This window comes from Pelobates fuscus, chromosome 1 (genome assembly GCF_036172605.1).
Source record: "Pelobates fuscus isolate aPelFus1 chromosome 1, aPelFus1.pri, whole genome shotgun sequence".
In the NCBI taxonomy this organism is placed as follows: Eukaryota; Metazoa; Chordata; class Amphibia; order Anura; family Pelobatidae; genus Pelobates; species Pelobates fuscus.
The window spans coordinates 148822751-148850732 of NC_086317.1; the positions used below are offsets into that span (position 1 = coordinate 148822751).

Consider the following 27982-nt stretch of genomic DNA (forward strand, 5'->3'; position numbering starts at 1 on the left):
CATTACACACACACTGACACATGTTTATTCACACTGTGTTTCCCCATGGAGTCATGCTGAGCAGGTAGCATTACACAGCACAGAGCACACAGACAGGCAGCAGCTGGCAGAGCTCAGCTCGGCTCCCACTAAGGTGTGTCCTGTTGCCTTGAGCCAGGTGACGTCACGGATACCTGAGCCAGGCAGGAAAGGGAGCAGAGCCGGCCATTAGCCCAGCACTGAGCAGGCAGACGGAGAGTGCGGGAGGAGGAGAGCGGTCCGGACAGTGTATCCAGCGGGCGGCGGAGGGAGTTGGAATCCACAGCCGGGAGAGCGTCCTATGAGCCCAGGTGGAGGTAGGTAGGAACGGGGAGGATGGGTGGTGCTGCCTGCATTTCCTGCTAGGGAGGGTGAGCGCCGTGTTAGCGGGCGGTGTGCTCTCATACATTGGATATCGCTAGGGCAATAGTGCGACGGAGAGACCTTCCATACTGACTATAGATCGTATGCCCACCTACCTTACTGACCATAATATGCCCACCTACCTTACTGACTATCGTATGCCCACCTACCTTACTGACTATCGTATGCCCACCTACCTTACTGACCATAATATGCCCACCTACCCTACTGACCATAATATGCCCACCTACCCTACTGACCATAATATGCCCACCTACCCTACTGACCATAATATGCCCACCTACCCTACTGACCATAATATGCCCACCTACCTTACTGACCATAATATGCCCACCTACCTTACTGACCATAATATGCCCACCTACCTTACTGACCATAATATGCCCACTTACCTTACTGACCATAGTATGTCCATCTACCCTACTCACCATAGTATGCCCATATCTACCTAGCTAGTTACAGTATGCCCATATCTACCCTACTGACTATAGTATGCCCATATCTACCCTACTGACTATAGTATGCCCATATCTACCCTACTGACTATAGTATGCCCATATCTACCCTACTGACTATAGTATGCCCATATCTACCCTACTGACTATAGTATGCCCATATCTACCCTACTGACCATAGTATGCCCACCTAACCTACTGACCATAATATGCCCATATCTACCTTACTGGCTACAATATGCCCATATCAACCTTACTGACCATAGTATGTCCATCTACCCTACTCACCATAGTATGCCCATATCTACCCTACTGACTATAGTATGCCCATATCTACCTTACTGGCTACAATATGCCCATATCAACCTTACTGACCATAGTATGTCCATCTACCCTACTCACCATAGTATGCCCATATCTACCTAGCTAGTTACAGTATGCCCATATCTACCCTACTGACTATAGTATGCCCATATCTACCCTACTGACTATAGTATGCCCATATCTACCCTACTGACCATAGTATGCCCACCTAACCTACTGACCATAGTATGCCCATATCAACCTTACTGGTTATAGTATGCCCATATATACCTTACTGGTTACAGTATGCCCATCTATCTTTCCTATTTTTTTTTATCCCCATAGCTACCTTATTGGTTAAAGTATGCCCACCTACCTTACTGGCTACACTCCACCTAATTTACTAAATGGATTTACCAGTGTGTCCATATCCAATGTGTACATTCTATACAAGCATGGAAGGCTGGAATACGGTCCTTATTGATAACTTTGGGAGTAACTGGACATTCAATTGTCCAGTATATGTGCTCAACACATACATTTATCTATTTAGTAGTTGGTGTTCATTTGCATATATGAATCTAAAACTACAGCTGCAAGAATATGTATATGATAACAATAGGTCTCTAGCCACTAGTGTGTGTTTGTATATACATAACTAGAACACTGTTTGCTTGTATATACATGACAACAACACTCTAGCCACTAGTGTTTGTTCATAAATAACTATAACACTAGCTATATGTGTTGGTATGTATAAATTACTAGAACACTTATCTAGCCGTTGAGTCCTGCTTGTGTGTAAATAACGAACACTCTCTAGTCACTGGTTTATGTTTGTGTATACGTAACTATCAATCTCTAGTCACTGGTGTGTGTATGTCTAACTATACTCTACTATCCACTGGGGTTTGTGTATATGTATACCTAACTATAACACTCTAGATGCTGACATTTGTGTAGATGTGAATACCTAACTATAACACTCTACCCACTGGTGTTTACGTATATATTCATAGGTATAATACTAAAATCTGGTGTTTGTGTGTGATGTGTATTAACCCCTTAAGGACACATGACATGTGTGACATGTCATGATTCCCTTTTATTCCAGAAGTTTGGTCCTTAAGGGGTTAACAATATTGACTGGACAGATCATTTCTGTGTTTTGTGTAAAACAAGCTAAGAACTGCTGGAATTGTCTTGTAAGCTTGTTTGATACACCTTTTTGTGGTCGTGTTCTTTTGAACCATGGTTGATCATGGACTGTTATTTATTTTGCAAAAGTAAATTTTTAATTTACCTACGCTGTGACACGTGCTCTCTTGTAACCCAGAACACAATGCTGATTGTTTTACTGTATGTTGCAGTGTGTGTGTGTATGTATGTGTGTGTATCTATTTTAACAGATGTTGCTGGAACATATTAAACAATAGGTTATGATGAACCGCAAACTTTAGAACATTAGCCAATTTGGGGGGGGAAAAACGTCTAGCAGGTTTGAATTTAAGAAAACCACTATTTTGGCTTAATTATTATTATTGCCATTAATATAGCGCCAACAGATTCCGTAGTGCTTTACAATATAATTCTGTCAAGCTGGTTCTCCGTTCACCACAGCTTGCTGCTTAGTGAATAGACACCTATATTTACTAACAGCTGAATTGATTACAGATTTCCAAAGTAGTCATAATAAAAAAGTAGACAGCTGGCTAATCAAATAATCAATAGACACAGAGATTGTGAATTGCTATCTAATAATCATGAGATTTATACCGGTTTTCTCTTTCTCCTACTCTGTGTGTGGAATGCTTTGTGTTCCCCCTACATGCAATATACGGAGGAACCATTATCCAGAGTGGGCCAGGCAGTATTGCCTCCTATGGCTTGCCTGTGTCCAATCTTTCCCCCCTAATGGGCAAATTACATCTTAAGCAGATATGCAGTGGGGTTAAGCACCCTCTGATATATAGTGTTAATCCATTGTGGTTTAAGGCCAGTGATCCGCCCTTCCTCCTTGGCACCCAGTTTGAGGGGTAGGGGGTAATTTACTGCTTTATTTGAGAGACCTCAGGGACACCATAGTGTGTGTATGTATGTATGTATGTACAGTATGTATGTATGCACGGATCAAAATTTCCACTAGTCTTTGGCAATTTGAAAATTCAGCACTGGCAAGTAGAAATTCACCTTTGGTGAGTATACTATGGCAGTAAACCTTTTAAGGCATGGCTAGTAGCATAGGATGTGTGTGTGTATATATGTGTGTGTGTGTGTATGTATGTGTATATATATATATATATATATATATATATATATATATATATATATATATATATATATATATATATATATATATATATATATATATATATATATATAATAATGCTTTTCCTCCCACACATGGAGAGAGGAAGGTGGTCCTGGGGAAATTCTCACATTAGCAAAGTTTGGGTAGTTAATCTTCAATTCAGATGTTGATAAACGCATGGGTTTTTTGTTTTTGTACAGACATTTAGCATCCTCCTTTACCACCAAAATGACCCTGAATTGAAGTTGCTACTTTATGGTAATAGTCAAATTTGCATACACATTGCCTCTAGCAAAGCGGGATTGGATATTTAAATAAACGTTGAATATTTTAACCAAATTTCTACATTCGGCTTCCATTACAACCGCTAATCTGTTATCTTACTTGTTTAATATTTATCAAAGAATTGTTTTTGTTTTACTTTTAAAATCACATACCGGTATATTTATTATTAAATCACAAGTAAGAAATCCTAGCCCCTTTTGAAATATTTGTAGGAAAGTGAAAATTCATGAGTATGAGATGGGTGAGCCCTGCAATTATCTCTTCTTATCTTATCTACTAGTGACCTGTCTAGTCTAGTGGTGAATCTGCTTTGGACCTAATTTCTGTGTGTTTTGGACAGTGCAATTATCTTTTGCTTCTCCATTTCAAAGCCTGCTGTGTGTTTGCTAATTGTGGCTCCCTGTTAGTTCATCATTTCCTGCACACACTTTTGCATATGCTGTAGTTGCTATAGTGACTGTGTGAAACAAGGCTGTATGTTTCCTATTTTACTGAGAAACCTTCCACTACATTTAAGTTGCTTTTCATTTTTAAAATTTAGGAAACAACTGTGCATAGCATGATGCTTTTTCAATACTTTGTTTTGGCGATAGCATTAGAAAATCCACTTTAATGTAATATGCATGCACCCTGTAACATGTTTAATAACATATGTGAAATCCTGGGATGTCTAGGAGCTGTTCTTTTCACTTAATATTTCTCTTTCCACACAGTTGATATCATGTAGCCCTATAGCGTGTTTCATGTATAAGCTGCACATGTTATTTTTAGCCACCATTGTTATAAAGTGTAAATACAGAATATGAGATATGGAGAGTGCCCACCTAGGATTAGTTTATCTTTAGATTATCTTTTAATTTTGCAATTGCATTTTTATTTAATTCTACAAGTAACACAGAAACAAAATTTTGGTACAAAAATTGCACATCGGAGCAACATAAAAGCGGGTCAGAGAGTCCAGGTTTCAAATAACATGGCATGAAGCAGTAGTTTCAAAGTTGACCCAACACATACATCGTAGTGGAGGTGAGGAGAAAAGGTGTGATGGATGAAAAAAGCAAAACAAAAACTGCCAATGTTTTGTTAGAGGATGCCAAGTAGCACCAGAGATTTGTAAAGGAATTTATATGATGCTAAGGAAAACCCTTAAAGCGAATGAGGCCTGTTTAGGCAAGCTGACCACGGTCCAGTGTCCAGATTCTACTCTATGGCAGCACCAGTATTCTGGAATCCCTGTTTCCATAAAGGCTGAAGACCAGGACACATAGTGGTTATTTGCTCTTCTTAAGTACTCTCTTGCCTATGCACTTGGAAGCCGGGTAAATATGATTGAGTCGATTTTAAAGAAAATGACCAATGGGAAGAGGACATTTTTAACTCAGAGAAATGCATCTGGTTATTGTTATCTGTTTTACTGTAGTTAGTAGATTCATTGTCAGGGTGAAGAAATCCCCCTAAATCAGATTCACACTTTAATGGAGAGAAAAAGATATCTGAAAAGTGACTAGAACATAGAAATCAAACCTGACTACCTTATTGTCCATCAACAAAAGAGTTCATAAGGAGAATTAATCCCAATTGGATATTTGGTTAGAAATGTCTTAAAGTGAAAAGATGATTATACGAAGACCGTAGCATACCTCCTAAGTGTTCCTGTTTAGGAGGGACCATCCCTATTTTGGACCAAAATCCCTTTTTGTCTTACTTTCTTTCCTAACGCCCCAATTTTCTAGAAACTCCATATTGTTAGTATGTCTGAGTGTATAACATAGTTGCACATGAACAATACAGTTATGTGTCTATAATTTACAATACATGTATTTTTGAAAACAGTCTGTGTTAATAACATTGTTCATATTCTAAATTACATTTTAGTTGCATAAATTGTTGTCATCTAAAATGTATTAGAACGGCCCCACTCACACCCCTAAAACTAAAGTGTCCCTCATTGTCCATTTGAAATGCCAGCAGGTATGCCATAGGATTCTTTCAGGGTCAGCAAATTGGATGGGTTTATGCAAACAGAAAAATCCCTACTCCTGGTTGCCACCACTGAAAACTGCTCAATGATTCAGGGATAGGGAAAGCTTAAAGGAACACAATAGTGTCAGGAATACAAACATGTATTCCTGACACTATAGTGTTAAAAACATATTTTTTTAGCAGGCCGACACCCCCTTGCTTTAGTTAAAAATGTACCTTTATTCCAGCACCACGTGGGTCTCACCACGTCTGGCTCTGCCCCGTCATCTTGGCTGAGATCTAAATTGACAATCTCAGCCAATCCAATGCACACATTAAGTGAGTGCATCTCTATGAACGTTCAGCGCCTCCATGCAGACCGTGGTGACGCTGTACACAGTGTCTCATTACAGGAAGCTTCTGTAGTGGCAGTCTGAGTGACTGCCACTAGAAGTGTAACTAGCTAGCTTTGTAAACGCTGCCTTTTCTCTGAAAATGCAGTGTTTACATTAAAATGCCTACAGGGACATTACACATCAGAACAACTACATTAAGCTGTAGTTGTTCTGGTGACAATAGAGTCTATTTAAGACACCAATATGGTGTTCATGTAAGTGCCAAGGAGGGACGGGGATGGGGTGTGAGTTTGTCCTTGTATCTAATCTAAATTAGAAAGTTAGGCAGTGAGATTGGACAAAGTGGCCGAGAGATACAGATAAGTAGGACAAACAAAAGATTCTGCAGGGAAAGAGGTCAATTCTTGCACAGTTTAGACCCACCTAACCACATTAATTTAAAGCGGATAAATGTCTGTATTGAAATATGTACAGCAGTTTAATATAAAAACAAGTGGGCATGTGTCCAGTCCCCTGACAATAAATGTTATGAAGCAAAGAGTGACACAAGCACACCTGTACACCAAAACAAAAATGATATACATCTCTCAAATTATGAGAAAATAAGATTCCCCTACCAGTGTATGGACAAAGAAGCTGGTATGTAATGAGCCCAGTTAAAATAAACCATTATTGTGGCATTTATGTCATTGGAGGGGGAGGGGAGCGTGGGAGGTAAATCTTTTTTTCATTTTATAACAAATAGTGCTCTGTGAGTAGCTCAAAAAGTGTTAATGCAGACCACTTTATTTTCATTCTCTTACTTTGAAAACATGCCTGCACATGTTTTTAAGATGACATTTTGATATATCAGTGAGTAGATATTGATCTGATCTTATTCCATGAATGGCTCACGAAATATATTTTATTGGGTCAGCATAAACATTTTAACATTGGTTTAGACTTGATTGGACCTTTTAGGATTTATTCACCACTGAACTAAAAACCGTAAGACAAAATAACTGATTTGGAACCCTGTTTTATACTCCAGTAGTCACAGCATGGCTACTTTACCTTAAATTATGCAATTCGGTCTTCAGTTCACTAGCGAAGAAACCCTTTGGACTAGCGATGTCACTAGGATTGGTATCACAAAGTGCAGGGGCTCATGGTGTCACACCCTTCCCAATAGGAGCCTCTACCACACCAGACAATATGAGATCTTTGGTGGTGAAATGGGGAGTTTTTCTGGTCTGCACATGAGCATATCACTTGGGAAGGGGAAAAATGCAAAACATGCAAAGATCATGCAAGTGACAATGCTGCTTTAAATGCATGTCTGAATGATTTTAATGTACTATTGTTTCCTTATGTACATATTTTTCAAAATGTATGTATTTTATGGTCATAAACAACACAAGATAATTTTTTTTCTAAAACAAATAACAGAGAGCATGCAATATAAGTAGCCATTCCAGAAAAGAGTTGGCCCATTGCATGTTCAAAACATACCCTGTTGCAATATTGTTTATTTACTGAAGTGTGAAATTATTTTGGCCTTCCAGACAATTCCCATCACTGGCCAAAATAGCAGAACTGAAAACCATTTAGCTGTTATGGCCGAAAATGTAACATTCTGTTTGAATTGCCAGCAGTTCACATGTCCATACATAACCCAGCAAAACTGTTCTTGCATACTGTTAATTCTATCAACTTTTATATAGCAGCAACATAATCTGCAGCACTTTACAATTATAGAAAGGGGATATGTGAAAAGCAAACAAGTTCCTGCTCTTGCTCTCTATTCATTTAAAGTTGTCTTAGGTTGAGTATATCCTTTTCGTTATTTCATACCATAGCTTCTTTTACATTGAAAATTATAATAATTAAACACAAGCTTTTGCCTTAAAATTTTGGGGCGTTAACAACAATTTAAAAATTCCCCTTTAAATCACTTTTTTGAGACATTCTTGCCATTATGAAGGGGAAAATGTTTGCATGCCATTTTGTTAAAAGGAGCCTGCAAGGCAACTGAAATTAGCTGGAAAGGATATGAAATACAGAACTAATAAAAGTCTTTCACCTGTTCAAAGCTGTACAGTTCATTGTGTCAAAGAAAAAATATCTCCTTACACACCCTGACTTTCAAAGTGCAGCCTAATGCTGGTTGTGTCACATAAGGCATTTCACTGTGTTTACATTGTAATGGTGCAAATATGTCCTGTCAAGAACATGTCCTATACCTTTAGAATTCCAGACTTCCATTCAGTCTTCTTGGTAGTGGAACTTAGTCATGCAAAATATGATCATCTTGTTATTAAAGTGGCGCCTTCATGTTTTGTTTTGTATTTCTGCTTTCTTTTTCTTTCTTTTTCCCTTTTCTTGTGCCTGTTGCATATTAAAGGAACAATCCAAGCACCATAACCATCACAACCTGCTCAACTGGTTATGGTGCCAGGAGGACCCTGATGCCTTCCCATTTTAAGCATTTTTGAATGGTTAGATTTTTTTTTTCCTGGTCTCTGCCAAGTGCCATTCCTACTTAGCGTATGGGCTGGAAACGATCAGCTGACTCTATCAGCCAATGAGGAGGCCCTGCACTGCAGAGCTCCTAAACTTCCAAGCTGGCAGAATAAGTGGAGGTGTAAGCAATGCCCAGTGAGCCCCAGGTAAAATGTCACACCGTTCTAAAATGATTTGACTACTTACATCTGAGACGGGGAGATTCCGCCTTTATTGATCATTTAACCAGGTTTTTGAAAAACTGTTATGATGCCTGAGTAATCACTCTCCCCAGTCATATGCCCTAAAATAACTGTGACAGAATGTCACTTTGCTGATTTTCTGGTTACCAAAAAAAAGTGGTTTATTTGCTTATGTTGGACTTACAGGATGTTTTGAATCTCCCACCTATCGTAAATTGCATAAAAAACATAAGCTGCCTCTGGATCTAAGACTAATGTTCATATACATTCATCTATTTTTTATTTATTTATTTTTTGTATCCTGTCTGTCGTGGTGAAAAGAGCTTTGTATCTATTCAGCCTGTGCACATTTGTTTATAATTGACTCACAACTTTGTACTGAAATTATGCTTTCAAAGGTCTACTAGAATATATTTTTTTTTACTTTTTCTTGATATGGAGATACCCTTTTTTTACACCAAGTTTCAAACTAAAATATATACAAATGGGGCTGCATTGGCTAAATTATTTTTACCTTGATAGTTTAATATTTTTGTATTTATTCCAGTACCATGGGTTGCTGGAGGCAGCTTTAATGCACAAAAAGGGATTCGTTTTGTAATGTACATTTCCATTCGGGAAAATCCAGCCACAGTTCACCAGAGTGCTCAATCAATTTAAATAAAACAAAATAATATAGTGTATAGTGTCAAATACTGCTTCTTAGTAATTCTTGAGTACCATAAGCACCACACCGGACACCATAACCACCGTAAACCCCACAAACCGCTGTAGCTTGGTTGGGATCTCGCCGTCCTTCACCCACCCTGCACCCAAGACCAGGATCCAGCTTCCAGTGGGTAGACCTCTCCTAGTCCAGAGAGCGAAGCAGGCTGCTCTTACAAGAGCAAACGTTGTAAGCCAAGGGAGTATAGTGATTATAGCAATCCCCAGAGTGAATATAGCTCTCCGATCCCCCAAACATGAGCCTAGACTTCATGAAGGGTATAATAATGCGAACAGCCGCCAGGGAGCTAGTGTCCAGTTCTATGCGCACAAATGGAAAGTGCCAAACCAGGTGGAATAAAATATGGGTCTTTACAGTCGCTGACCTGGCCCATAGTCGGTGGACAGGAGGCCAGCTTCCACACTCCCCCAGGAGTCCGTGGCAAAAGGCTGTGGAAAGCGGCGTTTGTCACATATAGTAATTGTTTTAAAACTTTTATATTATAAAACTTATATTAAAGTTGACTTCTGTTGGAACTGTCTGCTGCTACTCGAATGTGTAAGATTCTGTATCTTTTTATTTAGCTATCTTTAGTCTTTAACCCCTTAAGGACCAAACTTCTGGAATAAAAGGGAATCATGACGTGTCAGACACGTCATGTGTCCTTAAGGGGTTAAAGATGACTTGCCATTCACAAAATGTGTGGATGAAAAAGCCTTCTTCAGATAGCGTTACAAATATAACCTTTACATTGTTCATGCGAATTATGAGATTAAAAAAGACCTCTATACTCACACATCCTCCAAGCACCCATCTATGCTGACTGCTGTACCCCACAATGTTTCATGGGGAACTGCTACTTCTTGGGGATTTACACCATTGGAAAGCACCTATAACTTGTTAGTTTTATTTATTTTTTCTCGTGAGGGTCTCGATTATTGTTTCAAATTCATTTTGAAGATTTACAAAATTTCATCATAATTCAGTCATAATGGCAAAACGAGGCAAAGCCATGGCACAACTTGCAAATGAAGCAAAGAAATGAAAACAATGTTTAATTTCTCCTCCGTATTCTTCACACTTTACAAATACATATTTATTAAATATATATAGATAAACATATATTATGAAAAACCTGAGAAGTGAGCGTTCCCCATTAATATGTGGCTGTGTGCATGGTAGACTTGGGCATCACCAAAATGTATGTTTGTTCCGAACACATTCAATAAACAAACAAACAACAAAAACGAATTGCACAGATTAAATTTTGTCCAACTAGCAATTTGTTAGTGTCTTTCATTGTAACTTCTATTCGTCGATTCATCTTTGGAATAAATTGCAAAAAATTGTGTCGAAAACGTGTTCAATCGAAAACGAATGCCCAAGTCTAGTGCGTGGAATGTGGAACACCATCTTGTGTGCATGTAAGCAAAGACATCAGTCTCTCTTAAAATACACATTGAACTATCAAAAAATAATTTTTTTTTTAGTGAAAGTTATTTTCATAGTTAATGTGCATAGGGATTTGGTGCAGTGTGCAGGTATTTATTTTTCCTTCAAAGTTAACTAAAGGATTATTTAAGTGTGCACTGGTAATATTAAACTGAAGATAACAGTGCAAATTGGGGACACAGGTGTAAACCTACAAGCAATTATTTGCTTTGTGATTTTTATCTGTTATGTTCATGGCTATCTAGGGCAGATTGACTGGCATTTGGGTGTTGTAGTTTCAATGTTAAAAAAAAAAAAAAGTTATTGTTAACTGTCTCCTATATAGAGGCCACAATTAACATGGCATTGAATAAGAACCTCTGACTCCGTATTAACAATTAACTGTGTGATGTGATCTATAAAAAGATGCAATTTCTTGCAGACCTTGAAGCCAAAAGTAATATGCTAAGACACATGACCTGGTGTAAAAAGCACAGGACTATTGAACGATGGAAAAGTTTCATTATATTTTCTGCATTCAGATTGGGTTTTGTTTGAGGACATGCAGAGAATGCCTTCAGACCACACTTTGCATTGTCACATGTTACAGGAAACTCCATTGGCAAAATAAATGACTGCTTAGTAGATATACCCTGATCAAGCATTGGGGAGTATATCCTAAATGGCTTGCAAACAGTGCAGATCTCTTGTTGGCAGCCTTTGCCAGGCCTCTTCTGACCGAGAAGCTTCTGTGCTTGAGCCACAAATGTGCATATGATCGCTAGCTTCGCCATGCTGCTCCATAGAACTAACAGAAGAGAACCTCGCTAGCTGTGACAGACTCCAGGCACACAAAGCACTTTAGCAAGCTTTAAATATTGTTAGAACTGTCTGGGGAGGCCATTTCCCAGGACCACCCTATTTTTGCATTCTCACATGAATACAGACATAACTGTACTTAATGTCTCCCATGGTATATACCTAGAGCTTAAACTCAATCCGACACTGTCAGGGTTATCCACTAAAGCGAGAATTCAAAGGCAACTTCAAATTTTAGGTCAATATGTGAACTAGAAAAATAATCTATCAGCTATGCTTTCAGATCAACTACTCTGGCCTTGAATTTGAAATTCACTTTAAATTCTCGCTTTAGTGGGTAACACTGTATAATACCACAAGGAATGCACTTGCTATGTTTTCTTATATCTGTATATCGACTTCAGCTTTATTTCATATGATTCTTAAAGCTGAACTATAGGTCTGGCAATTGCATTAAGACAACCCTATAGTAAATAGCTTTCCTATGGGGTTTTAGCTGACGCTGGATGTCCTCATGCATAGCGTGAGGACATCCAGCTTCATTTGGAAACCAAATGTCGCTTGATGACCCGGAAGCACCACTAGTGTCTGTCTGGTAGACCTCCACTAGAGGTGGAGTTAACCCTGCAATGTAATTATTGCAGTTTCTCCATAACTGCATTAATTACCACTGCAGGATTAAACGGACAGGGGACAGGCCACCCAAACCACTTCAATAAGCTGAAGTGGTCTGGGTGCCTATAGTGTCCCTTTAAGTTCAAACAAAGTTTGATTGCCACCTCTTTTATCCCTCAAACAACTGCTGTGTTTTGTCTTGAGCACTTGTGCAATATCCCACTACACTTATTTCAGAACTTGTTTGACTGCATTCCAGGAAGGATTGAAGCTGTACTGATGTCATAGGTTATCCCAGCTACTTTTTAGGTCCTTTATGTTGTGTTCTTTTATTCTCCTTTTGCACAATTGTTTCTGAAGATGCATTTATAATATTTCAGACACCTGGGATTTTTTTTCTTCCACTTACTTGAGCAACATTGCAATGGTTTTGAAAGAATGGTTAGGGGGAATAAAAAACAAAACTTTCTACTACAATTCAGTTAAAAAAAAAAAAATTTGATTCTGTTAGGTGTGTGTGTGTGTGTGTGTGTGTGTGTGTATATATATATATATATATATATATATATATATATATATATATATATATATTACAATATCATTCATTTACTTTTGCTTTTCTATGTAATGAGTCTAAGGTGTGTGTATGACCTGACTGTATAGGTTGTGGAATAAGATCATAGGCAGAAATTTTATTTAAATATGGTGCAATAAAACGAAGAGTCTGGGAGATGTCAAATTTAACAATTCTTAATTCTTATCACTCTAGTTTGTTGTGTTTAAGATCCTCCAGATATATAGCATAATAAAATGCATGTTGACATTGTTCACTTAACAGACCCATATACGGAAACAATTGTTGAAAATATATATATAGTGTGTTAATCTTTATTTAACTTACTTTAAAAGAAGATATATGTCCCTCCTTGATACCAACCTCAGTGATGCAGAGACAATCCAACACAGCTAGTTAGCGCATATGATCGACAGTACATAAATTGGATTATTAGATGAGGTATTTCCAAAATCAATCAAGCCTTGGTTTGTACCTTCTCTAAATATCGGTTTACATTAAGGCAAAGAAAGAGGGAAGTAGAGAGTATATATGAGATCTTAAAGAAAGCAGTTTAGTAGGTCCCAGTTTACCCGCTGTCCCTCCTATTGTTAAAATTATAGTTTATATATCATATATTTGGTGGATTGATTTGAATTTTACTGCGTGTGTGTCCTGGAATGTTTGAGCTAAATATTTGTGTGTTGACAAAGCTGAAAGTTTTATAGGGAAGTTGCGTTGTATGCCACACCCAGTTTTAGCAATAACTTGATATGTGGAATGCAATGTACCACTATTCTATTTTTGGGTGACCTCAATTGCTTATTAAGTAACCACTACATCATTTACCAAGAACTAAATGGAACTAGATGATGTAGACATCCTTGTTAACTGACCGTAGTATAAACTACCATATAACACTTTTTTTCTGAGTATTTTCCAGGGTTCTTGAAATCCTTCCTGGTCAATATCCATGTCTCTGTTTCATTATGGTTTCTTTGTTACAGATCATGGCTCTGCATCCTCGACGTGTTCGGCTAAAGCCATGGTTGGTTGCCCAAGTAGATAGTGGGATATACCCGGGCCTTGTGTGGTTGAACAGAGATGCTAAGAGATTCCAGATCCCTTGGAAGCATGCAACTCGGCATAGTCCCCAACAGGAGGAAGAGAACACAATCTTTAAGGTGAGCGAGGGGATGCTTGTGTACTTTGTGCTATCTTGTATATTTCAATGTAACAATAGTAAACGTTGCTCATGTCAGCCCTTTAATAAGCAACTTCACAACTTAACAATGTTAAATGGGAGCTGATAGTCGGGCACTTAACCTGACTATCCGCTCCCCGACTGTTCTCTCCTTACAGAGGTGGATGTTACACTTCTGTAGCAACCTCCTCTAGCTGCCCAGAGCAAACCTCCTCCATGACTACAACATGAAGGCTTAGTTGCTTGCCTGCCAGCGTCTGAATGTGTCACGTTATTCTTATACTCACTTGCCAGAGCTAGAGGCAACGGCTATGGAATTACTATAGCAATCACAGCGGATGCGCTGTGGTCGCCATGGGTGAAGAGAAGTACAGCCTGCACACTCTGTCAAATAGTTTTTCAGCATAGTCTATGTCAAAGAAATGATTGACGGTAGAAAAATCTATTTTTTAAGTGGGTTTTTTCTCTCAATATATACATTTGCTTGCAGAACTGCTAGCACAATGTATAGCTTTAATTTTACGCTCTTTCCAATGACACGGGGTCGTTAGCTTGGTGTATTTATCATAGTGAGAGGTATAAATGTTTCTGCCTATTTGGAAGTAATTTGAGCTGTTACAAGGGAGTAGTTGAATTATCTTCTCTTTGTGGTGTTTACTCAGACATCATTTATTGTTTGCCCTCAGTATATTTATCACATTTTACTCTGTAACAAAACCTAGTGGGACAAAGAAGGGTAATTGATAACAATTGCATAATCAAAACCATGATTTATATGTATTTTATCGTTCTATTGTTGCCAAAAAGCTAAAGATTTGAAGCAATGCTGTATAGATAGTTTTCTTGTACTAAATTGAAAAATTATTCTGAAAGACTTACAATGCATTTTTTTTGTAATTTGAAATTATTTATTAAAGTAGACAAAAGTTCACTCCTTTTCAGGTAATACCCCACCTCAATACCTTGATCCCTTGCAGATTTGCGATACAGTAGGCACTGGCATTAGCTATGTTCTTTGGAGGCATTGCCAAATAATCCTACATTACATTCAGATTTTTAAATGCACAAAGTGCTCTAATCTCTCTGCAACTTAGGTGACCAACCTGTCCTGCATTTTGGTCCTTGATTGCACATTAACCTACTTGTCGCATGGCTTTAGATTATACATTTAATTGTATTCTTCCTAAAGATGGCTGAATTTCACTTATTCATCAAAAACCGTGACTGCGTAAACACTGACAGAATGTTTACTAAAGTGCAATTTCAAAGTGTATTGCAAATTTAAGGCCAGAGAAGCTGAAATGAAAACATGGCTGACTTAGACAGATTTTTCTGTTTGGCTATTTTGACTTTAAATTTGAAATTCACTTTGAATTCTCACTTCAGTGAATAACCCTTTAAAAGTGTTTGTTACCACATCCATTATACCCAGTTTAGGAATATTACAACATTTCCAGAGCTTGCTACTGTGGCCTTTTGTGCTTTCATTTTAAATAGATTTATAAAATGTATTGTCTTTTAATTGCTGCTTGTCGGTTGTGTAGTGTTTTGGTTCTTTGGAAGTCTTATGTGTTCTTATTTTTGTGCAGGCCTGGGCAGTGGAGACCGGTAAATATCAAGAAGGTTCTGATGATCCAGACCCAGCAAAATGGAAAGCCCAGCTGCGTTGTGCACTTAATAAAAGTCGAGAGTTTAAACTAATGTATGATGGGACTAAGGAGGTTCCAATGAATCCCATAAAAATATATGAAGTCTGTGATATACCCCAGTCTCAAGGGTCCATTGTTAACCCAGGTGAGCACACACACAATAGTTTTTAAGTTGCTCTGCACTGGGCTGGTTTTACATGTGATTAGGGATGTTTGGTAAGGTATTTGTAAACAAATTGTGTGCCAAGTGTATGTCAGGGTAGTTAGGACATGTCCATGTTTATCTCTTGTTATAGGTAGATATGAAGCAGAGAGTTCTAGAGGTTTCACTAGTTATTTGCTTTGTACATTTCTAACTTAATGCGTCTCTTTTTTAATATTCGTGTTGTAAACCTTTTATATATATATTTTTTTTTTAAATGCATATGGGTGTCCAATTGACCTCCATATTGCCATACGAAGGAACAATTACTATTTTCTTCCATCTGAAATGGTATGCCAAAGGTTGCCTACACCTGCCCTAGGAAGTAAGATGGTTTTAGCACTAACCAGGAGGGTTCCTAGTAATGGTTTCTCCCCACGATGGGCATCGACGATTGGGGCTAAAGTGACACTTGGGGACATGCCATTGTTGTCCCCCAATGGCCCCTTACCTCTACTTATGGGAGGTGAGTGGGGACTATTAATTCATACAAAATGGGAACATGACCTGGCCAAACCCCCAGTTGGGTGCTATTAAAGGACCACTCTAGGCACCCAGACCACTTCAGCTTAATGAAGTGGTCTGGGTGCCTGGTCCCTCTAGGATTAACCTTTTTTTTTTTTATAAACATAGCAGTTTCAGAGAAACTGCTATGTTTATAATGGGGTTAATCCAGCCTCCAGAGCCTCTAGTGGCTGTCTCATTGACAGCCGCTAGAGGCACTTGCGTGCTTCTCACTGTGAAAATCACAGTGAGAAGACGCCAGCGTCCTTAATCCTGGTATGTATGTTAATGTTTAGATCTGAATTATAAAATTCAGTCAGACTAAAATATGGACCAGCTTTTAGCTCCTTTAGATCCTTGCTTATTTAACATTTTGTGAACAATGTCTGTATTGGATTTTGTAGTCCAACTTTTGTGAATAATCTTCCACAATGTGTGAAAAGCATTTATTATTTTTTTTTGCTGCTTAATTGACACATCTGTATGATTTGGGGAGGGGTATAATTAATAAAACCCTTTACAATGTCTGGACATATTGCAAAGGTTTTGATGTAGTTTAGAAAATCTCAATCAGTTTTGAAATTATTTTAAAATAGAATGAGTTGTGGACATTCTGTCCCTGCTTGTAAAAGAAACCTTTTGTAATGAAAGCTGACAAATGTGAATGTTCTTTAGCAAGGTACAGGATAAGTTTATATTCCCCAACTTCTGCAATCACATTGCAGGAACAGGTGTCCATGCAAGCTGCCTCTATGCTAATCCCCTTAAAGGACTGGGAACAAAAACAAATTAGCTTTGAGATGCTTACTGATTTCAAGTAGTCATTCTAGGTAAAACAGACTTGAAGAGTCACATCGAAGAGAAAACACGAATTTCAATTTTATCCACGTACAAAGTAAACCATTCCGAGGTCATGGCTTTGTGTGCTACTGTAGAAATTCGTATAATTGGAAACAGATTTTGCCTGATTTTGTGAATTTTTTCCTCTTTTCTATGATTTAAAGCCATATTTTCACGTATCACAGAATCACAATGCCAGAGCATCTTAGTTACATAGTTCTGTGGTAGCTGGTACCTTTCCTATGATTTTTGTTGCGGTGTAAGAATTCCTGTAGCATCAAAAAAGCTGCAAATCACAGGGACTATAACAACATTGATTATATTGTTACAATGGCACCCGCCAACGGGTAGGATATATTAAGCAGTAAGTGAACAGTCAGTTCTTAAATTTCATGTGTTGGAAGCAGAAAAAATGGGCAGTCGAAAAGATCAGTGACTTCGATTTTTGACATGCACACTATTTTAATTAATGTTCACGTGTTTTCTGTTTTTCTTTCTCACATGCCTCAGCTATATGGATTTGTTTAATTTCAGATGATCACTCTAACTCCCTTTTTATTCCCCTTCTGTGGCAGGTTCCACTGGGTCTCTTTGGGACGATGATGAATATGATGAGGAAGAGATGCCTCAGTCTCAACATAATGTACCCATCCAAGAGCCTTTCAACTGTTTAAACATTAATGGTCAGTATATTCATGTACACAATTGTCTATTTACTTTACTGATGCCAGTGCACCATATATTCTGCAGTATACACTTGCTGACACGATGATCCTATCTGGATACGCTAACCTTCTAAATATATGTTGTAAGCTGCCAATTACGCCAGCTTTCCATCTTAATCTGCTGTATTGTTAATTCCCATATGTGCACCCTGTTTGAAATCTATTCTACTGATGTTAAAGTGGCACTTTAACCCCTGGAAAATGGGTAGTTTATAAAGATAGAATCTTTGTGAAATGCTTATTATGATTGTGTTGGAATTTCACTGAAATTCCAACCCAGTCACAAGCTATGCAGAGACAATGACAAAGTAATGAATACTTTGTCTCTGTATCTTTCTTCCCTCTAGACTCTGGGTGGAGCTATAGTGTCAACCCTGACTGCAGAAATTACTGATTTCTGCAGGGAATTTGCTCGGTCTATGGAGGATCCAGGATCTCACGGGATCCTCCAAAGACCTCAATGCTGTTCAGAACAGAAAACCGAATTCCTATATCACAATGTTCTGGACAAAACAAATGAGCAGAACCCTAATAAAATCAAGAAGATTATCCAGGCATGTAAATTATTTATTTTTCTATGTAAAGTAACATTTAAACACCATTTGAATGATATCCTGAAACTCCAATTAAAACCTGGAAACTGCCCACTTACTTGCCATTATTAACTGGCAGGTGTACTATACATTTCAACTTTGCCTAACTTTAAGAATAATTCACAGGTAAACTGGCAGTAAGCTTTTTTAAAGAGACACTATAGGCACCAAAACTATAACTTAACAAAGCAGTTTTGGTGTCTAGGTCATGTCCCTGTGGTCTCACTGCTCAATTTTCTGCCATTTAGACGTTTAATCGCTGTTTATGCAGCCTTAGTCACACCTCCCTGCTTGTGACTTACACAGCCTTATTAAACACTTCCAGTAAAGAATCATCTAATTTGACACTTTATTTTAAATTCTGTTTAATTTAGAATTTATCTCCTGTGCTGTTAATAGCTTGCAATTTACATAGCATAAAACCTGTACATAGGGGGTACTGTTTTACACTTGAGACATCGCTGAATACAAATACCGTATATACTCGAGTATAAGTCGAGTTTTTCAGCACATTTTTTGTGCTGAAAAACCCCAACTCGACTTATACTCGAGTCAATGTCTGTATTATGGCAATTTACATTATATGGCAATTTACAATTTACCGTACATTGCCATAATACAGACAAGGGGCTGTGGGGCTGCAGAGAGCATTTACTTACCTCTCCTGCAGCTCCTGTCAGCTCCCTCCTGCTCCGAGCCGGTCCGTTCAGCACCTCTGTCAGCTCCCACTGTAAGTCTCGCGAGAGCCGCGGGGTCATAGTGCGGCTCTCTCGAAACTTACACTGGGTGCTGACAGAGGGAGCTGCACGGACCAGCACGGAGGAGGAGGGAGCTGACAGGAGCTGCAGGAGAGGTAAGTAAGAGCTCTCTGCCAGCCCCCTCCTACACAGTGCACACCACTGGACCACCAGGGAGTGAGAGCCCCCCTCCCTGCCATGTATCAAGCAGGGAGGGGGGACGAAAATAAAATAATAAAATATTACTAATAATAATAAAAAAAATTAATAAATATTAATATAACAAAAAAAAATGTTTATATTAAAATTATAATAAAAAAAAATAAAAAATGCCCACCCCCCACCAAGGCTTTGCATTCATACACACACACACACACTGCATTCATTATATACACACACTGTAAATAAATATTCAATTAATATAATTTTTTAGGATCTAATTTTATTTAGAAATTTACCAGTAGCTGCTGCATTTCCCACCCTAGTCTTATACTCGAGTCAATACGTTTTCCCAGTTTTTTGGGGGTAAAATTAGGGGCCTCGGCTTATATTCGGGTCGGCTTATACTCGAGTATATACGGTATGTGTATGTTACTGCAGTAAAAGCAAACCGTATTTTGACATTCACAGTTAAAATGTCACGTAGAACTAAAAGAATTTAAACAATTCTTATTTTCTCCCCTTTTTTTCATATTAAATTATGTTTCATACCTAAATATTTGATGTTAAACGAAACCCCTGTTTCCCCTGAATAAAATTATATATAATAAGGGGGGGTGCATTTAATATGAAAGAGGTGAATTACGGTTGGACAGACATATAGCACAAATGCCAGGTTTTGTTTACGTTTTGTTTTGTTCACAACGTGTACATTTGGCTCCGTCCTTGAGGGGTTAAAGAATTGAAACAGAGCATACTGGTCCTGAAAAGTATGTCTCTAAAAATGTCAATTGAACATAGGTTGTGGGTTGCAAATATTTTTTCTACAGAGATGGGTGCAGTCTAAGTAAACTGTTTGAATTATTATTTTTAATAACCTAATTATTATGTTAATGTTTTCCTCTGTATGATGTATAACGCTAGTTTCTTCGGTAGTCTTTATGAATTCATCCCTTTACCGTACAAAGAGACCTTTGTTTAAACTCCGTTGTAGAACATGATGCATATTTTTAAAGTGTAGTAATGCTGGCCATCCAGTCTGCCAGGGTTATGGAATGAGACTTGTGCTTCAAATATGTGACCTCTTTGTGTATTTATACCTTATTCATACTACAGAAACCTGGAGGATTACATATAAAACTGTTTTTGCATTTAAAGAAAGAGGGGGAAAAAAACTAATCTGATAGAAAAATAACTGCTACTTCCTCCCTAGAATACAGTTTCAAATGACTATATGCAAATATTTATTTTTCTTATACTGAAAGTTAATTATGGTGACAGATAAGAACTATTGAATCTGTTCCTGTATCCCTACCTAACTTGTATAAATACATACATACTTCTTCCTTAGTACAACATTCTTTCTTTTTATAGGTATTTCACATGTGTGCTTCCACTGAGTTTTAAATGTTTTAGTATAACAAAAAAACTTTTCCCCAGATAGTATGTAAATAAAGACCATATTGTTTTAGCTTGCCTGTTAAAATTAAGAATTTGGAAAATTGTTACTTATTCTAGTCGATTTTATTTATTTAAAGGTCACTATCCCATCTTCTCCAATGCAAATGTTCAATTACTTGTTTGATTTTAGATTGTGAACTCATTTGAGCAGGGCCCTCTTGAACTCTTGTCTTTTTCAACACCACTTTGTATGTCAGTACATGTTTTATATCCCCAGCTAATTATTGTAAAGCACTGCAGAATGTTTGTTTTATATAAATGATAAATGGCCTTGATCTGGCACATTTTAAAGAGTTTGTCAAATGAGCTCATTTCAAGTATAGATCAATATTCTACATTCTTGATTTATACTCCTTAATAATATTACCATGAAGGATAACCAGGTCACCTTAAAGGAACACCATAGTGTATCAATTCCTGATACTGCAGGGACAGGCAGTAGACACCAGAACAACTACATTAAGCTGAAGTTGTCCCTTTAATGTTGGACAGTCCAGTCAGGCTCACGGTCACACAAAACTTTCCTTCGCAGACCGAACTACGCCCCTTGTGGTGTGTCCTGTGTTTGTGATTACTGAGCTGGTCAGTACTAAAAACACACAAACTGGGATATCCAGGAGACCAAACATTGCAGTAGAAATTAACTATACTGAAATATAGTTCTTGTGGAAGAGTGGGATGGATCTGCTAATATTCAGATAACGTCTGAGCTAAATATCTAGAAGTAAAATAACTTTTACCATATTCTACCCTCTCTTTAAATTGTTTGTTACTGCATTGGTTTTTGGATTTCATTGTAACTTCATGTCAAATTGAAATATAAATATTCTATTGATCTCTTTGGGAGAAAAACTCTGAAAACTGCACAACAAGGATGCATTGTTTGGGTCCTCTGTTGGTTATCCGTTTCTTTAAAATGTTTATACTTCTCACTTTCAGCTAATTCTCCTATGGGTCCTTCCAGTGTGGGCAGCTGCACCCCTGAACAGACGTGGCCAAAATCGGAACCACTGGACATGGAGGTACCTCCAGCTCCTGGCCCTGCAGAGTTTTTTAGCTCTCCTGAGTTGTGGATAAGTTCTCTACCAAGTGAGTATTCCGATTAACTTGGTAGGAATTTGTTTTCATTTACCTTATTTTTTATGAATAGCGGTGTCTGGTCAGGTGTACTTTTTGTTTCCCTAGTATTTACTACTTCCCACCAAGCATGAAACCTATAAGAAAATTTAGAGGGCACAGTTTGTCACATAAGAATTAACACCTTTCCTGACTGGTAACCGTTTTGTTCTATTGCTTAACATACTAATAATTGGCCCCTTTCTCTCTCAAAAAACAAAAAAAGCCACTAACTTGTGACTGCATATATTTAACATTAGACAAACTATAAATATTTACGATATGAATAATTAATTTTCCTTTGGTAAACAATGGTCAAAACCTACTTTGTGGCATTTTCTGCTAATACTGTATATTGTACTGTACCTAATTTATGGTATGTAGCTATGTATTTTTGGAATATTTTGCAGTTTGAAACCAGTCTAATTATTTAATGCTGTTTTCTTTTCAGTGACAGACTTGGATATCCAGTTTCTGTACAGAGGAAAAGAGGTGGGCCAGACTATGACTGTTAGCAATCCTCAAGGCTGTAGACTTTTCTATGGTGACCTTGGACCAATGCCCAACCAGGAAGAGCTATTTGGACCAATTAGCCTTGAGCAGGTCCGGTTCCCTGGTACAGAGCAGATAGTGAACGAAAAACAGAAGATTTTCACGGGCCGCCTCTTGGATGTCATGGACAGAGGTCTTATATTAGAAGTCAGTGGGCATGCCATCTATGCAGTTAGGCTTTGCCAATGCAAAGTCTATTGGAGTGGACCCTGCGCTCCTTCTCCAAACATGCCAAATCTTATTGAGAGGCAGAAGAGAGTTAAGCTCTTCTGTTTGGAGTCATTCTTGAGCGGTAAGTGTTCAGTTCTACAATATTATTTGTGAAGTGTATGTGAAAGTTTATTATTTAAGGAAATATGAACCTACCTGATAATTCACGTGTAGGTGTATTCTGGAATACAAATATGGGCAATTTTACTAATCTCATTCATTACTAGTATCCAGTTATGGTGTTACCATCCACCTGTATTTTGCAGTTTTTCTCCAAACAAATTGTCATTATTAATAATGTACTTCAGACTTGTTCTGGAACTGGCCATGTCCGCTGGCTGAAGTGTTGCGGTAATATCCATTGTCAGCTAGCTGAAAGGCAGGGTGAGGGGAATAAGGTGAAAGTCTAGGTGATGGTGGTATTGCCTACCAGGGCTGCCATCAGAAATTTTAGGGTCCCTGACACAGCTCAAGATCTGGGCCCCCGGGGCCAGCCCCGAGTCCGCCCACAAGGATGAAGTGTGTGTGTGTGTGTATAGTTGATGCGGTATGTGTGTCATAGATGCAGTGTGTATAGTGGATGTAGAATGTGTATAGTGGATGCGGTATGTGTGTCATGGATGCAGTGTGTATAGTGGATGCAGATTGTACGTTTTGTGTAATGTATGTAATGTTTGTATGCATGCATTAGATGCAGAGTGTGTGTGTGTGTGTAGTGAATGTAGGTGTGTGTATAGTGAATGCAGAGTGTGTGTTTTTGTAGTGGATGTAGTGTGTATAGTGAATGTATTGTGTTTGTAGTGAATGCAAATTGTGTTTAGTGAATGTAGTGTGTGTGTGTGTGTGTGTAGTGCCGTGCGTGTTTAGTAAATGTAGTGTGTAGTGAGTGAAACGTGTGTATAGTGAATGTAGTGTGTGTGTATAGTGAATGTAGTGTGTGTGTGTGTGTAGTGCAAAGTGTGTTTAGTGAATGTAGTGTGTGTAGTGCAAAGTGTGTTTAGTGAATGTAGTGTGTGTAGTGCAAAGTGTGTTTAGTGAATGTAGTGTGTGTAGTGCAAAGTGTGTTTAGTGAATGTAGTGTGTGTTTAGTGAATGTAGTGTGTGTAGTGCAAAGTGTGTTTAGTGAATGTAGTGTGTGTAGTGCAAAGTGTGTTTAGTGAATGTAGTGTGTGTAGTGCAAAGTGTGTTTAGTGAATGTAGTGTGTGTAGTGCAAAGTGTGTTTAGTGAATGTAGTGTGTGTAGTGCAAAGTGTGTTTAGTGAATGTAGTGTGTGTAGTGCAAAGTGTGTTTAGTGAATGTAGTGTGTGTAGTGCAAAGTGTGTTTAGTGAATGTAGTGTGTGTAGTGCAAAGTGTGTTTAGTGAATGTAGTGTGTGTAGTGCAAAGTGTGTTTAGTGAATGTAGTGTGTGTGTGTAGTGCAGTGTGTTTAGTGAATGTAGTGTTTGTAGTGAGTGCAGAGAGTGTATAGTGAATGTAGTGCATGTGTAGTGCAGTGTGTTTAGTGAATGTAGTGTGTGTGTGTGTAGTGCAAAATGTGTATAGTGAATGTAGTGTGTGTGTGTGTAGAGCAAAATGTGTATAGTGAATGTAGTGTGTGTGTAGAGCAAAGTGTGTTTAGTAAATGTAGTGTTTGTAGTGAGTGCAGTGTGTTTAGTGAATGTAGTGCAGAGTGTGTTTAGTGAATGTAGTGCAGAGTGTGTTTAGTGAATGTAGTGCAGAGTGTGTTTAGTGAATGTAGTGCAGAGTGTGTTTAGTGAATGTAGTGCAGAGTGTGTTTAGTGAATGTAGTGCAGAGTGTGTTTAGTGAATGTAGTGCAGAGTGTGTTTAGTGAGTGTAGTGCAGAGTGTGTTTAGTGAATGTAGTGTGTGTGTGTGTAGTGCAGAGTGTACTTGTAAGGATTCAGTGTGTGTGTAAAATAGGGGGGAGGGGAGTATTATTTTTTTTATTTATTTGTATATATTTCAATTTTATTCCCCCCCTCCCTGGTTCTTACCGTGCCAGGGAGGGGGGAGATCGCATTTCCTGTTGATCCAGTGGCATGGTGGAGGGAGCCAGCCGCGGTACATTGAAGAGGGGGCCCAGCAACACACATTGTCTTTCCAGCTCCTCTCTGACTAACTCTCACGAGACAGGCCTGCGTGCTGTGCGGAGAGTTGCCATAGTAACCAGTGGCAACGCTCTGGCGGCCGCAGGGTGCAGGAAAGTTAGACAGAGAGCAGCTGGAAAGGAGGACAGAGTGTGCTGCTGGGCCCCCTCTTCATTGTATAGGTAGCAGGGGGCCCTCTGTGCACATATGTGTATATATATATATCTATGTGCACATAATGAATGTGGGGCTCAGGGCCCCACAGGACCGCCGGGCCCATGACAACCGTTATGGTTGTCATGCCCTGATGGCGGCCCTGTTGCCTACACTCTATTAGATATAATGGGACACTGAGGGCACCAATACAACTTTAATGCATTTAATAGGCCTTATTAATAATGTGTATTTGCATGTGCAAATCCTTAGAATTTTTCATAAAATAAATGTTTTGCAGAAGGCTGCACCATAAGCCAGCTTCTTTAGCCACACCCCTTCATACTAGAAATCAAATGTATGTACACACAGTTTCAGCCACTGACAGTACTGAATGATCTGGACTACAACACAACCAGCATTAGAAGCAGAGGGGCACATAAAATATGGATATGTCTACCAATGTATAGTTTCTCTGATTGTCTGCAGTCAATTTTTGAATTTAAAAGCAGCTCACTCAGTGCTGTTGGGACGGAGACTGTGTGCATACATTTGGTAACTAAATCTTTCTGTAGTGAGACTGTGTGGCTAAGGAGGCAGACATTCTGCAAATCTTTTGTTTTTTTGTTTTTGTTTTTTTTAATACCTTTGTGCAAAAACTATAAAGATTTGAGCTTAAAAAAATACAGCATATTAATGAGACCAAAATCTATCAAATGCATTAAAGTTGTCCCTTGAAACATATGTTCATAATAATTGTGACTGCATACACATTGCAACCATATAGCACAAAAGGGCTACATTTGAGACATTTAACCCTATCCCTGCAATCTTTTTGTACAGTATGTAACGATCATATGAAGTGCATTAAATTAGATGTTAGACTTCAGCCGAGATCTTGTCTGTTTCAATGCTCTCTGAATTTGAAAACTGTATTGAAACAACTCCACAAACATGCAAAGTGTGGTACAAATAGACAAGGACACGCATCTTCATATAAGGGGGTTATATGCAAACATATTCTGTAATTAAAAGGCACTCTGTGTTGTGTTTTTGTTTGTTTCAGAACTCCTTAATCACCAAAAGGGTGGTCCCAGCAAACAGCCAGCCTATGAAATCTACTTGTGCTTTGGTGAAGAGTGGCCAGATGGCAAACCCAAGGACAGAAAGCTGATAATTGTACAGGTGTGTATCAGAAAATTCACTAAACGTTAATCACAAGTATATTAGCAGCACACCAAAACCAGCATTGGCATGACTGATGTTTTCTTTTAACCAGTCTAAAAAAAAAAAAACTCAACAACAAAAACATACAAACTAAAGTGAGATCTGTCAGATTGATGATTATTTTGATGCTGGAAGACTAAAATAAACCTATATTTCCCCACTAAACTTTTTTTTTTTTCTTTTTTTTTTTTTTTTAACAAACTATTAAAAAAGAAATCCCTACACTAAACACGTATAGCTCAAGCCAATAAGCTCAAGCCATTTTTCTAGTTTAGGCACTGCTCTGTCCAAAGAAAAGTTAGTCAGTGTAGAAATTCAACTGTCCATACACACTGCTATTATGGCAGTTGATGTTGGCGGTAAAGAACGCTGAATAATACAATATATTTGCCCCACATCTGCATTTTTGTTGCACAGTAAGATAGTTGATGGTAAGGTTACATATACTAATATTTCAAGCTGTCCTGCAAAATGCTGGTATCTATAGGACAGATTATCACCATGTTCTAAGGATTATGCTCCAGAGCATTCATGCTTTGATTGTATTGATGGCTTATGTCTGAAAGTAAATGTGAACAATCCAAAACGAGTAAGGATAAACTGGTTTCAGGCATAGGCTTAATTGCTGCATGATATGCCCTTAAAGCTAATAAATGAGTTGTCTTACGTGTAGCCTTAGTGGCTAATATGAAGACTTCCGACTTACAAGCATAGATTCTCCTGCTCTGCACTCGTATACTCAATATAAGAGAGTGAGACATTTTTTTAAGATAATTTGAAAAACAAATCACATCAATTTACATTGTATTTTTTTCACTTCCTAGATCATTCCAGTGGTTGCTCGTATGATCCTTGAGATGTTTTCGGGAGATACTATGCGCTCCTTTGACAGCGGCAGTGTGCGACTGCAAATTTCAGTACCTGACATCAAAGACAACATTGTCACACATCTAAAGCAGCTCTATCGCCTTCTACAGAATCACCAAGGACCAGAGGGATGGCCTTTACTGCAGCAACAAAACATGCACATGGCCCCGGCTTTACAGGCCCAGTGAGCACTGCTGATGGCTTAGATTTGGAATGTTTGTCTAAAATAAACAAGGATTCCAATTAGTATGACTTTCAATCAATTCCTAAGCAGAAGCTGTGATCTGCTTAAAGTCCTGTCCTATAGGTGACATTTTAGAAGATGAAGTCCTTTTCAAATATGGAAAAAATTTTGTCTGCTTTTGGAAGATGAAAGTATGGAACTGTTTGAGTAGTTAAATCTGGATATGCTGAAATCTGTTTATGGAGAGATGTTATTCTCACTTTCACTTTTTTCCCTTATTTCTTTATTCATGATGACCAATTTTCTTTTGTAGTTAGTTTTTGGTTATTTTTTTTGTTTTTAATAAGCATTGCCGTTTATCATTAAGTGCCTAGAAAGAGCTGGCTTTTCTGTGGCCTATGCAATAATAATCAAGACCCACATTTTTTACTCCTCCTACATAGCTATTTATTTTTTAATACAGCAAAAACACTGTATATATCATTCTACAATGAAATCAGAGGGGTTGGGGACGATTCCCAAATAAAATAATCTCAAGAGTTGTTTAATACATTTTGGCCTACATGAGTTCTGGTCTTCATTATGCATGTAAAATTTCTACATTTCAAAAACAGTGTATATATAAAGTA

The 27982-nt window shown here is 38.1% G+C and overlaps 1 protein-coding gene across 2 annotated transcripts; it reads left to right on the forward strand.

Moving 5' to 3' along the window:
- Positions 1–25: 25 nt before the first annotated feature.
- IRF6 (interferon regulatory factor 6) lies at positions 26–27982 on the forward strand. Of its 2 annotated transcripts, none has more exons than XM_063450865.1 (8): positions 26–339; positions 13890–14066; positions 15676–15880; positions 17857–17964; positions 21896–22045; positions 22524–22916; positions 26142–26260; positions 27127–27982. In XM_063450865.1, exons 2-8 carry the CDS (start codon positions 13893–13895, stop codon positions 27355–27357), a joined length of 1380 nt encoding a protein of 459 aa, XP_063306935.1. In that variant the 5' UTR covers positions 26–339; positions 13890–13892; the 3' UTR covers positions 27358–27982. The 2 variants fall into 2 exon arrangements, with proteins under 2 accessions (XP_063306935.1, XP_063306944.1); XM_063450874.1 differs by having other exon boundaries at positions 26–335.

Bases quoted from the DNA above. Each gene is read 5' to 3' on its own strand.
- IRF6 (XM_063450865.1), top strand. From the start codon at position 13,893: ATGGCTCTGCATCCTCGACGTGTTCGGCTAAAGCCATGGTTGGTTGCC. The intron at 15,881-17,856 runs GTGAGCACACAC...CTTCTGTGGCAG, and splicing joins AGGGTCCATTGTTAACCCAG to GTTCCACTGGGTCTCTTTGG. The intron at 26,261-27,126 runs GTGTGTATCAGA...TTCACTTCCTAG, and splicing joins GAAAGCTGATAATTGTACAG to ATCATTCCAGTGGTTGCTCG.